The sequence below is a fragment of the Anarrhichthys ocellatus genome, unplaced genomic scaffold (genome assembly GCF_004355925.1).
Source record: "Anarrhichthys ocellatus isolate YVR2014 unplaced genomic scaffold, GSC_Weel_1.0 scaffold28, whole genome shotgun sequence".
Lineage (NCBI taxonomy): Eukaryota > Metazoa > Chordata > Actinopteri > Perciformes > Anarhichadidae > Anarrhichthys > Anarrhichthys ocellatus.
Genome location: NW_022280058.1, coordinates 1,177,791 through 1,196,110, shown reverse-complemented (window position 1 = coordinate 1,196,110; position 18,320 = coordinate 1,177,791). Strand labels below are relative to the sequence as shown.

At 40.4% G+C, this 18,320-nt stretch overlaps 1 protein-coding gene across 2 annotated transcripts; it reads right to left on the bottom strand.

Moving 5' to 3' along the window:
• Window positions 1-355: 355 nt before the first annotated feature.
• trip10b (thyroid hormone receptor interactor 10b) lies at window positions 356-18,248 on the bottom strand. 2 transcript variants are annotated; one of them, XM_031863221.1, is made up of 15 exons: window positions 17,934-18,248; window positions 13,019-13,134; window positions 12,835-12,888; window positions 11,567-11,714; window positions 11,382-11,444; window positions 10,227-10,331; window positions 9,835-9,963; window positions 9,486-9,632; window positions 8,519-8,680; window positions 6,542-6,565; window positions 4,565-4,674; window positions 3,216-3,348; window positions 3,034-3,101; window positions 1,837-1,943; window positions 356-1,743 (listed from the first exon to the last, which is right to left on the bottom strand). In XM_031863221.1, the coding sequence occupies exons 1-15, from the start codon at window positions 17,955-17,957 to the stop codon at window positions 1,598-1,600; spliced, it is 1,536 nt and encodes a 511-aa protein (XP_031719081.1). In that variant the 5' UTR covers window positions 17,958-18,248; the 3' UTR covers window positions 356-1,597. The 2 variants fall into 2 exon arrangements, with proteins under 2 accessions (XP_031719081.1, XP_031719082.1); XM_031863222.1 differs by lacking the exon at window positions 6,542-6,565 and having other exon boundaries at window positions 17,934-18,247.
• Between the last annotated feature and the right edge of the window lie 72 nt (window positions 18,249-18,320).

The following is an 18,320-nucleotide window of genomic DNA, read 5'->3' as shown; positions in this document are numbered from 1 at the left end:
AAGGTTCTCCACCATGATCAATGTTTCAGAGAATTTGAGAAGATCAACAGCAGTGCTAATCTGGAGGCTCAAAATATGAAAGCAGGTGCTTAAAACCTGTCAAAGAAGAACCAGTTAAGGACCAGAATTGAGATCACTGCCGTTTCTGTGCATCGCTGGAATTCAAAAGTGAAGACGAGTTGCACATATTTCTGTTTGACATTAGCGCTGTTATGATCTCTGAAACAGCAACCTCAAACGCAGGCAGTTCACCAAGTATTCGTGGCAAGAATTATAACTTTGATCATTATTGCCACTGTGCTTTTCCTTTTTACACACCATGTCTTAAATTCACAATAAAACAAAAAACGCAAGGTAAGTTTCCATTTTTAAGTTGTCTTGAAACAGTACTCTCATGCATACATGTACATTGAAGCAGTTTTTAATATGCCGTTATTCTTCCTGTTCATACTGATTATTTAAAAAGTCTTAAGTGCTTCCAATATAAGTGAGTGATGAAAAATATATCTATATCTTATAAATATAGAAGTTAATTTGTCTTTTTAGAATTACATTCCTCTTGGTGTTTTCCTGCTGAGCTGTCGTGGAGGGAATTGTTTGTTAAAAACACAAACTTTGAAAGATACCCACTTGATTAGTCTAACCCAGACCGCTTGAGCTTCACATTTTCAGAAAACCTTGACTCAGAATGAGATTCTGTCCCGCATCACTTACATTAGAAGCACATTAGGAATCTATTCATGGCCAGTATGAACCAGACGAATGATTGCAGCGAGCAAAATGTATTTCAAAGTTCATATGGGCACATGACTGTTAGAAGACAGACATGAGGGGCGACTGTGGCTCAGTGGTAGAGCAGGGTCCTTCAATCAGGGTTCGATCCCCGGCTCCGCTATATCGATGTGTCCTTGGGCAACCCCAGCTGTGGCTACGGTGTATGAATGTTAGAGTCCTGATGGGCAGGTTGCACCTTGCGTGGTAGCCATCAGTGAATGTGTGTGAATGGGTGAGTGATGACAAGTAGTGTTAAAGCGCGTTGAGTAGTCGCTATACAAGTACAGTCCGTTTACCATTAAAACAAACATTTAAATCTATACTTTACAGTGACACTCCATGGTGAGACGTTAAGAGTAGTGGTTTTAATCCAGTTATAAGTCATCACTATAATAAAAAGACAAAACTCACATTTGTCCTGTCAGGAAAGCCGTTTTAGCAGAGGGCCGTTGTTACACGAAGAAAAGGTTCAGCAGGTGGGGTAAAAAGTCAAGTGAATGGATATATCAACATAAAGATATGTAGCGCTTAAAGGCTACTATGGTGCTGGATATGTTACGCTAGTCATCACTTAACGCTGCAACAACAAAAAGTTCAGGTATACATTCACAAGTTTGGATTTAAAAGAGCTGAAATCCATGAAGATCGTCTGCCGCAGCGAGCAGAGACGGGGACTGTGTGTAAGAAGCTTTCTAAATCACTCACTCTCATCTCGCCATACACCGGAGATAAAAGATGTAGAGAACTCCAATTATTGTGGATGACTTTGTATTCACCTTTGGCTCCTAACCTACCCTACAAGCTGTGTGTGTGTGTGTGTGTGTTATGGGGCAAGTTTGACATAGGATGAAGGTATATAGCCCTCATCTCCACTGGCTCTGAGGACTCTCATCCATCCATCTCCTTTATCATCCTCCATTATACTCAACATCTCTCCCTCCGTAATGGAAACGGTGCCCTCGCTGTTGCCTGCACACAAACACACACAATAAGGACACATACTAAACAGGCTAAAATGAAATCCATTGAGGAACAAGTTGAGTGTGAATTATTACAACGTACCTTCAAAGGTGTACAGAGCCGTGCACTGGCCAACAGGATTTTCTACGTCTTCAAACTCATCATCGAACTCTGAGTAGATGCTCTGAAATTGGTCAGCTGCTACCACACTGGAAATATCAAGAGAAGAAAGAATCAAGACATGTCATTTCTTAAGTGGATTTTGCAAAACACGTCCACAATTTAAAGAAATAGTTTGACATCTGGCAACCTCGCAGTGATGACAAAGGTCTCTAGGCGAGGGGACATGGTAAAAAAGGGTCACTAGGCTATTTTTATTTAGCGTTGCTAGCTTCTGTACTAGCACTGTTAGAAGAAGAGGAAGAAGAAAATATCACAACTGTCCCGAAACAAATGCGTAAAACTCTCCGAATCTTGCAAATCATCCTGCTGCATTTCTTTTTTCTTTGACCTCAAGTCGTCAATTAATTAATTTTTCATAAAAATGAATGACTTGTAGCAGCCAGTTTCCCTTCAAAAATTGCATTATATCTATTATAAACAATCATGCAAACATAGCGTCCGTCGAAAGAAATATGATGATGCTATATTAAGACTTTTTAATGAATTTTTTGTACATACTGTACTATGAATTTTTTCGACATATTATACTATGACTTTAAAAGCCATTTCTAAAATACTGTACGATGACTTTTTTAACAAAATACTGTACTATGACTTATTAATACATTTTTTCAATATACTTTACTGTCTTATTTGACAAGCTATGCTATGACTTTTTTCAACATACTATATTTTTCAATGAATATCAGGACAATTTTAGTCATACTATACTATTACTTTTTTATAACGATACTATGACTTATTAATGGAATACTATGTATTTTTTACTTTTGTAGATACTACAATACCATGCAACACTGACTTTTTTTGACATACTATACTATGACTTTTTCCGACACACACTATCCTATAACTTTTTATGACATGCTATACAATGACTTTTATATAACATACTATACTATAACTGTATTTGACCTGTGATACTATGACTTCTAATGACATGCTTACAGATTAGCTCTCTAGCAGTACAGCTAGCTCTGCTTCTCTCGTTGGTCAAGCTTGCGGGTCGTAGCGGTCCGTAGAGGTTTTCCTTGATTTTACTCTTCGTGTTTAGCTAATCTAACCAGCTGCTGGCAGTAGCTTCTTTCTTTAACTCTTTTAAATAAAAGGTCTTACCCATGTTGAGTATTATTGTTGATGGCGTTGGAAGATTCCTCTCCTCCCACTGCCTCTGACAGCCACGTCTGTAATAAACCAGCAATAGATGTTAAGACTTGCACAAATGCAGAAACTCTCTATCCTGATCTGTCACGCACACATCATTGGCATGTTTATTAAGTGTATGTTTGTGTGATAACCTCATATTTGGCGAGCTCCCCCGTCAGGCGGCCAATGTTCTGGGCAGTTTCTGAGATCTGAGGCTCCAGACTGGAGGGATCTCCCATCTGTGGATTCTGCTCGTACACACCCTTCATCTTCTCCAGTGCCTCGCTGAGGTCAGACAGGGCAAGAAAAAAATGTGAGCACTCATCAAGGAAATATTCTCTCCGGGAGAGAGATATGAACAGGAGGGGATGGAGACAACTTGCTGAAGGAACATGTGGTACTACTGTATACAACATTAGTGAGGTCAGGCACTGAGGATTGGCAAAGAAGCCTGGCTGTCAGTTACAGTTCCTTCAAAAGGTGTTTGATGGAGTCAGGGCTGCGTAGACCAGTCAAGATTTTCTACACCAAACTGGAAAAAAAACATTTCTTTACGGTATTGTCATGTTGAAACTAAAAGAGTCTTTAACAAATTAGGAGCACACTGTTGTCCAAAACATCACCGTGTGCTACAGCATTTTAATTGAAACTAATTTTGTGAGCCAAAAAGTATTTAAAAAAAAAACAAAAAAAGCCCCATGGCCAGAAACACAGAAGTATGTTGGACAACTTTGGCCATGTACAGTAGTTTTATTTATGTAAACTCTGAGGCGAGCCAACGTTTGTGTGCAACTGTGGCAAATTAATAGATTGAAGTTATTTGACAATGTATGTAAAAATGTACATGCATTGCCTGTTGCACAGAACACTATCAAATAGAAGATATCACAATAAAGCTTATTTCTATAGTGGAAATATATAATTTGAAGCCTTGAAAAAAACCATTCTGCTTTCTTTAATTCACATGAGCGACGTCTGTGTTCTTATCCGTCCTCTTTAATTACAGAGGTTTGCTTTGAATACCAGACACCTATCAGTCACATTTGATCAAAGCACCAAGTCCTGATGAAGCAGATTAGTTCAATTTTAAACTATATAGTAATAATTAAAGTATTTTTTCCCAAAACTTTATTCACGACTAAATAAGCAGCAAAGTTTTTCAGCATCATAGAGAAACGTTTTAAGAGCTTTTCTCCCCAATGCAGTCCCAAAGATCCTCCAATTAATTCAGGCTGAACTAATTAACGTTTTTTTGACACCTACACCTGCTCCTGATGATTATTTTGAAGCACTGAATGTGTACTATTTATGTACTTTTTAGTGTAACTCTACACTGATTTAAATAGTTGCTGACAGACCAAAAACAGGGATACCGCCACATGAGGTCCAACCTATGCTTAAATTAAAGCAAATACTCGACAACATTTTGTGATGAAGAAATTACAAGTCTGTGTTTCCAGGCCTTGGGGATGCCTGTTGATGCTGTGGGTGACGTTGTCACCTTTGGTCCTGCGTCTTCTGCAGCTCTTTGGTGATGTCGTCAATCTTTGCCTGAAGCCTCTTCTTCTTCTGCTCCGGAGGAAGGTGAGAGAAATCTTCTGCAGCAGGTGGCTACACACACACACACACACACACACACACACTTACAGTAATTATCCTGAGCATCAGAAACTTATCAATGATCACCACCAGATGTCTCTCCTCCCTGTTTCTATCCGTCTTTCCAACACAGAAAGAAACCTAACAAGAGAGAGAGAGAGACACTTAATCTATCCGTGTCATGCAAACAAACCTTGTTCAAGGTATGAAAGTAATGTTTGGAAAACACACATAGTTACAGACAGAGAGAGTGAGGAGAAAGACAATGACATCCCCTGAGAACACCACTGAATTTCAGCTGTGCAGTGTTTTGGACTGACGCACACTGAACGAACAACAGGTGAGAGTCTTTCTCCTGCGATGCCATACCAACGTACATTTAGGCAAGAGCAAGAATTCCGCTTAATTCAACGTAGCAACAACACTATTTCTGAAAGTTATATACCAGTTTGGCATCACAGAATAAAGACTTGGTAGTCTAGAGAGAAAGTTAATGATGTTCCATGAATAGAAATGTAGTTCCCTGTGCCATGAGGGAAATAGTATTTAATTTAGTCAATTAAAAAGTACCTGCACCAAGACAAATAATCCTGCTTGCACTGCCAACTAGGTGACTACATGCACATTCATCAAGCTGTGCAGCGTCACAGCTGGTTGTGCTCACAAGTACAGTAGACCACCTGACACACACCCAGCTGTGATGACATGAAACCCGGTCACACCTGCATTTAAAAACGAAAGAATGTTGCATCGGAATTAGCGACATTTTTGTGGTATTTGCACCGTTGACCGACAGCCATCTGTCGTCACAGTGCCGACTTTAAAGGGAACGGAGAGAAGGAGAGTCCAAAATGGAGGAAGCTATTGTAGCTTGTTAGCTATCTTTCTCCCTCTGCTTATATTTAACCGCCTTTATCAGAATATAAACTGCTCCACAAAGGACGAATGGTTTTTAGTCATAAAACAGGAGTCGATGATACAAATATGTCTTTAGAATAAACTCTGTGACCTTATAGTCGTTTTAGTGATGGAAAACCCAAAACCCAATTTGTGTCTCTCATGTTTTAGTGGCAGCGCTCATGATCCTGCTTCACAAAAAATAATTATTAATAATAATTCATCTTGGAAAAACCTATAAACTCGTTAAAAAACCTTACGTCTGCTCTGACAATATTTCCAGAGTGCAGAATTTAATAATTTTTTATAAAGAGAGCATGGACATGTGTCATGTTAACTGGATTAGGAATTAAAGGGATTTTTTGGATATTTTTTCAGACAGAGGGTGTTATGTGCAGACTGTAAAGCCCCTTGAGGCAAATTTGTGATATTGGGCCATATGAATAAATTGACTTGGGAAACAGGTTAAAATAATATTTTATCATTCTTTGTTCATCCTGAGGGTTAGAAGAGTCTTTGAGGATTCTGGAAGTTGGCTGATCCTGCGTTTTTCCAAGATCCCTCGGTAATTATTCTTTTATATGCTTAGAAAGAGCAATAGAGACACAAACTGGGGCCTGACTGAGCTGACTAGCTAGCGTGGCTTTTTATTTCCTCTCCAATTACCGAATAAAACGTACAATCCTGCGAAACAAAATGCCACAGGGCAGAGAAAATAAAAAGAATACCTAATGCGACCATGTTCCTGGCAGGCTAGCATGTTACGTGCTAGTTCAACAATGTAAGTAGCTTCTAGCACTTTCTCAAAGACGCGTGGATGAACTTCAGTGCGTCACTTTCTGGTGTGACCGGGCCTCGACACATTTTTACCTGCAGATGTCAGTGTAGCACGATCCAGAGTTCCCCTTGAAAAGAATCCAGCACCAGCACATTTTTATTATAGCACCTTTTCAGTCTCCCATGTAATGTTAATGAATGTTACCATGTGCTTTTCAGCATGCGCTATCTAGACGGAGAGAGACGGACATTCAGTATGAGATGCATGGATAAATAACTCTCCACATGGGAAACACTTAACAAGCATGGTATCTGTATGGATGTCAAGGTTTGACAACTTATTCAGATGAACAGCATCAATGAGACAAATACATGAGGGGGGGGAGACGTTTACAGACAGCGTGGGGGGAGGGGACCTGAGCAGATGTCGTCACTCACCGAGTGCCGTTTGTGTAATATCTTTAAGGTGGAAATCCTGGGTTTGACAGAGCGATTAAACTCTCTGAGGCAGAGAGAGAGAGGGGAGTGCTGCAGCTTGGAGAGGGAGAGGGGGTGGCTGCCCGGTGGGAAAGGGGACGGGGGTGAGAAAGATGGAGGGGCATACTGAGGAAGGGGGAGAAAAAGACAAGGGAGCAGGGGAAAAGAAGCAAAAGAGGGGAAAATGAAGACGGGAAAAGAAGAAGGAAAGCGAGTCAAACAGATTCAGAGAAAACTGGTTAAAGAGTTAAAGAGGATGTTATGGGGCAAGTCTGTGCAGCAGACTGGAATTAGAATTGGCCCCTTAGGGCAACAGGGTGGTGGGTTAAGACATGAATGGAATGTGTGTTGACTTTCATGTGTGTGTGTGTGTGTGTTCGTTTGTTTTAGTGCATTGTTATGAGACCATGCGTCATTTGCACTTCTACAACAATCAACAGGAGGATGATAAGAAGAGAGCTGGGCCCCGATGTTTGCGTGGATTTGACTGTTGAGTTTTAAGCTCTTTAAAAGTATCGTGTTAAATGTATCGGCAACAAGTTGTCAAACCTGCAAAGGAACAGGTTTATCCACAGTTAGCTGTAACATTACACCTTTTCTTAGTTCGTAGTGTATTGAGAAATGTTGCTGCGATCGTTATTTGAAATGAAAACATGTCGGTTATTAAAAAGGATGAGACTGCCGGTATTTATTTTTCTTACGTCAACAAATCCCATTAAAAGACCAAAACCAACCATGAACTGATCCTACTAGCAAAGCATCATATACTCTAGCTTCTTGCTCCGTCACATCAGTGAGCCACACTGTTGTAGGCTACTGGGTGACATGTTTCTTTTTTTTTTTTGAAAATGGGTTACTGTAAATTACTGTCCCAAATAAACTGTCATAAAAAAATCCCTTCCATGCTAAATGTGTATTCATCCACAGCTGAATATAGTTCCTAACAGATGCACCATTTCCTCCTTTTTGAGTAACGTTTGCTAAAAACTACACAGCTGTTTTAAGAAATGATTTTGCCTTTCTTTAAAAATGAAACTATATATTTGTGACACATTTTTTTTAAAGATTAACTTCACTCTAAAGTTGAAATGTCTGAAAGTATTGAGAGATGGACTAACACTTTGGTGGTTTTGGTCTTTTCATGGGATTTGGTGACATTAAGAAAAATATAATAGAACACCAGCCTTAAATAAATTGTTTTTTGGGAGCATTTATTTAGTGTGGTGATTTAAAAACTAACATGTATTAAATGCATTTGCATCTTGCACATCAATTAAACCACTTTTAATTGGAGTGGGTTCCTAAATTATGTTCTAATTATAAAATCAACATCATGCATTTTTATCTCTGGTTTTGGAGTGTATTTAATTTGCTTTAAGACAGATTTTTGCAGGGTTTATTTTCATAATAAGAATATGTTGAAGGCTTCACATTAAACTGTGAAGCACTCTCTGATCATCACTCATCATGCTCATTACTGTTTCCAGAAATAAGAGCAAGTGGTGTTTTAAGAAAGGCCAATAAACCAGCCCGTTAATTGTGTTTAAGTTATATGGACTAGACATGATCATTTTAGCCCGATAACAACTTGTTTGTCCAGATTACTTTTTGAAGAACAGGGCAGGGAGGATTTTCCAGTTGTCGATGTGATGTTTATGCAAAATCTATGCGAAGCAAATCTAATGTCAACAGACTGCAAACTCACCTTGTGCTTCTTGCTGAAAGGCCAGAGCTTGGTGCGCACTTTGGGGGGGTTGAGGCTGGACTCGGAGGTTGCTGGTCTGATTCCTTGGGTGTAGTCTTCAAACTCTACGTCTGCAGGCCGCTCAAAACCAGACTTGTGCTGCTCTATGAACAGTATCGAGTCCTGCAGGGAGACAAACAGACACTGATAACAATATTGATTTAACACATAATCACCTACACCTTTCTGACCACGACAACTACCGTAGGGATGAATCAGCACCTCTGAGACACAGTGTCAACAATAGATCTTAAGTGGTGCATTGAATTGCTTCAGTTAACCGAGTAAACCTGTGTACAAAGAAAAAGAAACTCATTACAGGACTCTCTATCATTTTAGTAATTAATGCACTTTAGGACACCGTATAACAATCTGTTATCAGCAAGAGTACTGTAGGATATATGTACAACAGCTACAACCAGCAGATGATTATCTTAGCTTAGCATAAAGGCTAGAAGCAGGGGGAAACTTCAAGCATGGCTCCGTTCAAGGTACAACATCGGGGGTTATGTGCAGGACTGTTTTGTAGTGACTTCCTGGAGTCTCCGCTGGTTGCCAGCCTTGTTACCTTACAGTGAAGACAAAACTTTAGGAAGCCACCACGTGTTAATTAGGGAGCTTTAGAGGGCTGGTTATTACCTTTGGACAGAGCCAGGCTAGCCGTTTCCCCCTGCTTCCAGTCACTGTGCTAAGCTAAGCTAACTGGCGGGTGCTTGCAGCTTCACATTTAACCGGCATATATGACGGAGATATAAATCTTCTTATTCAGCTCTCAGCAAGAAAGCAAATAAATACATTATCCAAAATGGCAAACTATTCCTTTAAAACACCAGAAGATTCACAGTCACCTTATTTTAATCATGTGGGCGAAACAGAATACAACAAAATGACAAATGCATGTATATTCTAATAAACATCTAACATTTACCTGTTTCTCATTAATTTTCCTCCCTGCTGAAGAAATCCCTTCTAAACACTTGGTGATGATGGGCAGCACCTTCTTCTCGATTTCTGAAAACTGGCAGTAGCCCTCCGCCAGACTCCGAATCCTCCGCTCATCCATGTCCTGCATCTTCTGCTCGACACACAAACACACAACAGCCTCCTTAAATATCATATAATTGCACATTCCCATTTATACGAAGACACGGGAGAAGATGATTACATTTGTGAAGGGGTGTGTTTTGGTTATCACATAATTGAAGCAGGTGTGTGAGCTCTGCCCAGCTTGTACTGCTTTGCGAAAGTGTGTGTGTTTACGCGTGTCTTTGTCTCACGTTGAAGATCTGCGGTATCTCCGAGTAGTAGTAGAAGTTCTGTTCCTTGTTGTATTTCTGGAGCTGTGCTGCATAGTCGTTCCTGCACTCCTCCGCTGTGTGTGTGCGGGCGTGGGCATGTTGTTTGGCCTTCGGAGCGAGAGATAGGCGGAGCCACGGAGGAGAAAGGGAGGGCAACATGAAAGGATGCAGGGAGCGGGAGAATAGATGCAAAACAAAATGCAAAGTGGGAGAAATGTGGGAGCGACGCAGGGAGGAAGCAGAGGGAGACAAGGAGGTAAAGAGGCCACGGAGGGAGAAAGACAAGAAAATATTATAAAAACCAAACATTAAAAAATGTATGTCAGTGCTGCTCAGTTGTTGACGCTAACCTGTGTTGTGTGAGTGTTTACCTTATCGACATCGAGCCTGGTGGCATTGACGTCACTCTCTATTTTCTCTGCTTGTTGTGTGGCTTTTTCAGACTCTGCCCATTCCTTGGCATAGCGCTTCTTAATCTGCAGGCAGGCATGTATACAGTACACACACGTACACACACTTTAACAAACTTAAATAAATAGTATAGAATTCAGTAGCAGTAAAAATCCAGTCAGGGTATTCAGTCCCACTAGAGGTACCAAAAATGCAAAGGGACAGTCCAACAGAACAATCTACATCACAGGGTCAGTTAACACAATAGAAACAATATATGTATATTAACTAATTAACCTCTGGTGGTTGTAGTAACTAACTGACTAGTAACACAGATAGCTTTAGTTTAAGTCGGCCTGGCTTTGAGATATCTGTCTCAGGGATTTTTTCTGGAAAACCCAAAGTTGTTTAAACAATTAATTTGCCAAAAAAAGTAATTTGTTCAAACTTGTAAACAAGAAAGTGGTACCAAAATTGCACTTAAAATATTCAGTGGCAACAGACCTCGCTGTGAACTGTTTTAACTAGAGAACAGAAGATGTTGCTGTTCAATTTCTTTGAAACTATTCATTTCTAAACCTGACAAAACATGAAATGGTAACACTATGTTACGGCTCTACAAATTTCAAGGTTTCTTGGAAAGAATAAAATACTGTAAATTGGTGCCGACTTATACAGAGTTATATAGAGACACAATTCAACTCTCACACTCCGATGAATTAATTCCAAATACTTGTTAAATCAACTCATTTTAAGGTACACAAACCAGCTCTGCTCGGCGAACATACCATTCATCATATATAAAAAATAAAGTTTCCAAGACTAAATTAATGATGAATAAAGATTTACTTTAGTTTCCTATTAAGAAAACTGATTTTGAACTCAACAAAACGAAGAGCTTTGTTTGAGTTTCCTCGAGAACAATGATTAGTACGTAATCAAACAGCTCCTCCCAGGAAACTTTAAAAAAAATTAAACAACAGACCTGTAAAATAAATCCACAAAAACCATCTGCATGAAGATCCCACAAGAGGCAAGTGAGATCTTCTTTTCCCAATTCGGGCAAACAAATTCTTTAAATGACAATCCTGTGATCCAAACTAGACATCTGTAAACAACAAACACAAGTGACTCACACTTTCTAGTTGTTTAAAGCTGCTCTCTAAAACCTGCTGGGCCTTCTTGGCATCAGATAGGTGCTGCGGAACAAAGAGGTTTCAGTTAATGTGCAGCAGTTTAAGATGATGACACAGCGTTCCACGTAAATCTGCCAAATCTTTCCTGCTCCCTCCCTGGTGTTATTTGTTTCTCCCGCTCTCACTGTTTTGCGTTCCTGCTTCAGCTCCTGAAGGTACTTGGCGAGTTCCACACAGATGCCGGTCATCATGTTTTCAGCGATGAGCTCCCGTTGGCCGGCGTAATCGTTCAGCTCGTTCAGGATCTCCTGGAGTGATGCGTGATTGCTGAATCTGCAGCAGGCGGGAGAGACAATTTGGAAAATCATCACAGCTGGAGAGACCGACATTTAACCGAATAATAAACCTAAATAGGACTACAGGCCTGTCAAACTTTGGATTTTTCTATATGCCAATGTGATGTGCACGGTGCACTAATAAGTGTGCGATACTATTGTATGTAATAAACACATGAACAAAAGTGAAAGAAATCGATTCAACTTTGTGTTTATCTGCGCTGGTGGCATGTCCGGCTAACTAGCTTGCTAACAACAGTCGAAACCTAGCAATATTTTCAAGATAGCTACATTATTTTGTGAGGTTAAAACTTCTTTAGAAAAATATATTTTCAACACAAGAACATCCACCCCGTGGAAGACATGATGCTGCTATATCAGAGATTAGTTTAAAGCTGCTAAATGCATTGTAATTGCCTCTTAACGGCTCTCAACATGGCGACGCCTGAGTGGAAGCTAACAGCGCAAACTACAGCAACAGTGAGTACAGAGCTAACATTGTTTGCCTGAACGACTTTTGACTTTGATCATCAATTCATCTTGATGCATCACAACTTTTAATTCCCATACTTTTTTTTCTTTCTCACTTACGATCTACTATTTTCAAAAAAATTGCATATTTGTAAGGAACTTTTAATTATTTTTTTATTATTTACTGCACAATAACAGTAGTCTTTACATGTCTTCTTTAATAAAAAAAAAAATCAGCAGGTTAGGTTGCTGATTTTTTATGTTTTTGCCTGGAATATGTAGCTTCATGTAGCTAGTATTTTAGCATTATATCATGTATCAACGTTAGCCATCATGTGCATATTTAACGTTGAGATGCTTTTACGGGAATATCAATTCTGGATAACATTACCTTATGCTAGCTAGCTACAATTGTCAATTCAGCTGAGAAAATCCACAGACGTCGGCTAGAAAGGAGAAGCCTGCTTGTGTTTAGTTATGGTTGTAGTAAATCTGCTCACTGTTATCATTCCTACTGCATGTTTGTGGTGCGTGATTATAAAGCTTGACAGGCCAACAGCAACAGTAACATTTAGTAAACAGTAAATTGAAATTTTGTATATATGCAAAACAAGGACAAAGAAATGGACATTTTATTGTTCTCTCACTTGCAGTCTTGCTCTTCTTTGCTCCCTCGTTTGGCATATTTCTTTGATAGACTCCTGTTAGAAAGTGTAAAAGAAGCAGTGTGACTGTCTATTACACACACACACACAAATGCACAAAGACACACATTTAAGAAAATGTGTGCAAATATAAATAAACGTTCAGAAACAAGCTCAAAAGGCACACCTGAGTTGTTTGGCGTAACTCTGCTCTATCTCCGTCCGTTCCTTCACAAACTTTATGTAGCGATCCACCAGGTCGTGGCCTGACTGCGTGTGCTTGTCGATGTGATCATACTGGTCCTAGAACAAGAACAGCACAGAGCAACAGATGTTTTCATACATGTACACACACACACAAACGCTGCTGACACGGCGCGGTCTAAAAGCTTTTTGGATAGCGACATGTCTTTCATTGTTTTCGGCTCTGTGTTCCAGCACTTTGGATTTGAAATGAAGATAAATCTGAGGGTGATGACATCAGTGTAGGACTTTTTTTTGCACAGTACAAATTTATGACAATGCAATAGAACATTGAGACCAAGGAGTTTTTTTGTTATGTTTTTTTAAAAAAGGTCAAAAAGTGAAACTTTCTGGATTGTCCGAGTCAGTCACAAGACTAAAGTTGAAGTTGACATGTGTTTCACCCACCGAGGACCAGACTGAAAGCAAAAAGCGCTCGAAAACAAGAAGTGAAGCCGGCTGTATTTTAATGCCTGAGAGCAACAAAGGGAACAAGAGTCTATCATTTTTTTATTTTATTTATGCAACAACTGCAACCGGTCCATTGTTCAAAAGGTCTTTTATGTTTTACTATGTGTTCTTTAGTAGAAAGGGGTTTTGTGTAAGGTCAGTCTCACCACCTTCTCCAAGTAAGTTTAAAGTGGTTGCTGACTAATTGGTTAATCGACTGATCATTTCAGCTCTACTGTAATAGTTTTATTTGTTAAAGCCGCACCCACTTTGTGTCTGACAAAGTGAACAAACGTTTTCAAAACCTGACATCTGCAGACACAGAGAACAGCCCTGTACTGGATTTAGGGCTGCGATTAACGATTGTTTTCAAGTTCACGGCACCGTAAAACCGTAGAACCAGTGAGATTTTGACATTTGTAAACAATTAATCAATTATTAAAATAGATGCTGAATAACTTTACAATAGTCAATCAACTAAGCGTCTCAGCTCCAACCACATTTGATGAGGCTGTGGATCTGACACAAACGGAAACTGTAAGTCTAAGAATAACTCTATACACACACACACACACACACACACACACACACAAAGTATCCTCCTTTCTTTCAATTTCTCTCACACACACAAGTACAAAGGTGTAGAGCATAAAAGCAAACTATCCTTTCAGCATTCCTGTCTCGCTCTTTACATACATCCATTCCATCAAAACAGAAACTCAGACACACACACACGCACACACACACAAACCTGTCAGGCAGGTAACATTTGTCCTCTCTGTACCCACTGGCTTAAAGAGTCCTGACATACAGTAAAGGACTCACTGAATGTGAATGTGACAAAGAAAGACTCCACCTTGTCATTGTTCGTGTGTGTGTGTGTGTGTGTGTGTGTGTGTGTGTGTGTGTGTGTAGAGGCTGCAGGGTCGTCTGGAGCCAGAGACATACATACTGAGTCCTCAGAGGAGGGGGAAGCTAAATGGAGATCATCGTAACACAGCTAATGTCCTGGATACGAGAGGGCTGGGGCGGAGGAAGGAACAGGATTAGAAAACAAAAAGAGGACGATGGAGTGAAACAGACATTTTGTACCAGGAAGGAGAGCGATGGAGGGAATCAGATGGACGAGAAACAGACTGCAATGAAGAGATTATATAGCTTTGAGACACACTCCTGCCTGCATTTGCCACTTGTGTTGCTGCGCCCCATTGCTTCACTGCAACACATCTGCATGTTGTTTTGTGCGAGAGGAGGAAATACTGATAGTGAGACAGGAATGAGATAATCATTAGCTCAGAGCGAACCTCCGCCCTGTGACTGACCGTCCCCGGGGCCTCTACAAACCCTGGAACCAGTCAGACTAGTCCCGCCCCTCTCCGTGACGACTCCCGGCAGCATGTTTCCTCTGCTCTGAGCTCATGTTTTAGCTCACCTCAATCGTAACAAAAGCTACGAAACTGGTTGCACCAGCTAATCCTTATTAACTTAGTACCAAGTGATTTACTAAATCAGTTGATACCATCAGGACTTAAACGTTTTAGCTAGTAAAGAACTTAGTAATGTGTAAACAAAGCAACTAATCAAATAAAATAAACAACTACTCTCTATGTTAGAACTAGTTCAACCAATTTAAATTACAGTTATAAGTCTAAATTTGAATTTACACACTGGACTGCACCAGATATTCACAGTTCCGTAGACGCTTGAGCGTAAAGTCCTTCCTAAGTTCTCGGTGACTTGCGGCTGGTTTCAAACTGATTTACTAAACCGGCAGGTTTATGGCACAGCAGTGAGGTGTATTCTAACTAAGTACATTTATTCAAGTATTGTACTTCTTCGGTACAATTTTGAGGTACTTGTACTTTCCATTTCGGAGGGAAATGCAGTACTTTTTTTACTCCACTACATATAATTGATGACTTAAGTTACTAGTTAGGTATAGATTCAGATTAAAAATAAAATAAATAACCACAAACAAATTGTGATTCATTAATAAAGGATTTAATAAGACTATTGAAAGGTAGTATATTAAGGAATTCAAATGAGCATCTCCTTTAAATGAATGCAATTATAACCCAATGACAATATAATATTTGAACAATGGGCACTTTACTTTAAATATACTTTGATGCTCATACTTTTGTACTTTTAGCCAATAGATCCCTCTAAATGCTACATACTGTTCCTTTAAATAACATTTTAAACGCAGGCGTTTCACTTCACACTGTCGTACTTTTACTTAAGTAAAATGTCGAAGTACATCTATCTATCTTCCACCACTCTTTGTCATTAATCACTCGGCTAAGTTCAAACTTACAGGAATCTGGTGCCGCTGACTTCATTGCTGTACAGATTTGACAGTATTAACATAAATCAATCAGCCAAACAGCGTTCAAACCCACCAAACAGGACGTCCCAAAGTTTCCAAAGACACCAAATATTGGGAGAAACGTGTCTTTCACTAAGTGTAAATATGACATCGTTGATACGGTCAGACAGTGTGGCATGCGGTGATTTTTCCTCCTTAAAGCTACAAAACTGCACGATATCTACCTGGGATTAAATGGAGGACGTGTATCACTTTCATAATATCAGCTCATCCGTGTGAGAGTACACGAGGTGACAGCTGATAAGAATAAGAATGTAAAATGTTTGTTCTTTTTTTGGGAACATCCAGTGAGGAACAGCTCAGTTTAGGGCTGCAACTAACAAGAATCCTCATGACTGACTCATGTGCAGATTATTTTCTCCATAAATCAAACCTCATTCCGTCTATAAATCACAATCACAAAAATGCGAATCACAATTTCCTAAAGCCCAGGGTGACGTCTTCATATCGTTTGTTTAGTCTGACCAGCGGCCCTCGACCCAAAGAGATTCACTTTATTATTAGAAGGACATAGAAAAGCAGCACCTTTGAGCTTGGTAATGTTTGACATTTCCGCAAAAATGACCAAAAAAAGTCACCTGTTCCAGCCTAACAGATGTGAGATCCAGCTGCTTTTCTTTGTCCGATGAGCTGAATATCTTCAGGTTTTGGGTTGTTGGTCGAACAACACCAGCGATATGAAGACATCACTTTGGGCTTTGGGAGAGTGCGATGGGCTTTCTCACATGTTATAGACCGATTCATGAAGAAAAACAATACAGAGATAGTGAAAACAATAGTTTCTGATTTATTTTCAGACCGATCGTTCTCAGCTCTGGTGTGTTTTTTGGTTTTCTCCTCCTAAAGTCCTCCATTTGTCAGAACACAAGCAGCAGCGGTTGAACGATTTTGAACTTCAACTGTTTATCCACAAAGTGCCTCACCCAGTCTGCCTGTGACTGTGGAACAATCCTCCCGGGCATGTGCTCAAGACTCTGAACACAATCACTGCAGGATTTTGGGCAAATTAGACGGGTTTGCTTTTTAACCGCCAGCTATTTAACCGACTATGACGAACAGCCGGGACGTTTTTTTTGTTTGAGCCAAGACACAGTTTGTACAGAACACGCACTATTTCCTTGAGGTCATCGTCCACATCTGTCTGTCTGTGGTCAGTGTAGAGCTGAAGTGACAAATCAGTCTCCATGGGACAACGAATCAGGAACTATTTTTTGACGATTAACCTCTTTTTAATGGAGCAAAAAAGAATGCCAAACACTCTAGTTTCAGCTTCTGAAATGTGAGGATTTCCTGCCTCTCTGTGTGGGGAAGTAAACAGGATGTCTTTGGGTTCTGGACTGCTGGTTGGACTAAACAAGCAATCTGAAGACACACGCTTGTCATTCTATACTCACTCCTGACTTTTTATAAGACCAAACTAATGACTGATTAACCAGCAAACAAATCAAAATGTTAATAATTGTTAATTGCAGCCCTAGAACATGTGGAACCAGTTCAGTCCTTGTACTCTGATGCTCCCCAGAGGGGCACATGGTGGTCCGGATTTGGTCTGAACCTGATTGACTGTGATTCACAGCTGAGAGGGACACTGACCAGACAACCGGGCCACAACACAAACCAGCCTTCAGAACACTTCCTGAGAGCTGCTGTCACGAAGCAAAGCTCCATGTTCGTGCATGGAAGGAGGAGTGGGGGAGAGAGAAAAGGTGTTGGAGTACACCTTTAGCCTACAGTGTGTAGATAAGGTGGGCAGACGGAGTAATAAAGCTCTCCTCTTCCCCCTCCGCGTAGGAGAAGGTATGCAGGCAGCAGGAGTTGCGAAATCCTCGGGGCTGCAGTCTTTACAGACTCCTGCTGCTGCCTCAAGATTACTTAACCCGGGCCTACCGGGGGAAAACAACAGCCCCGTGTACATAACATGTCGACAAAAACAACAGCGGGAATACTCTCAAGGGAGGTTCACGGGTTTATTTCTATCGCTCATCCCAGAGGACTCTTCTCGTGTCAGCTGTCAACTTACCCAAAGATCTGTTCCCCAGTCCATGTCTGCAAAAACACGCAGGAATCCTTGTCAGAGAAAGAAACAACCTGGTGGTGGTGGTGGTGGTGGAGGAAACAAAACAAAAAGAGATACAATAAAAACTCCTCTCGTTACAAAGAGACCACAAAACTTGTGAGTCTCGAAAGCGGAGATGGCGGAGGAAATGTTTGGAGGAAGTCTACGCCTTCTCCTTTGCACGGAGGACACGGCCGTCCTGTTTCTTGCAGCGCAGCGAGAGAAAAAAAATATGTTCAGGCGCTTTTTCCTGAAACAAGTTTGGGTCCCGGAGAGAGAGAGAGAGAGAGAGAGAGAGAGAGAGAGAGAGAGAGAGAGAGGAGCGGTGGGAAACCTACCGTCTCTGTTTGT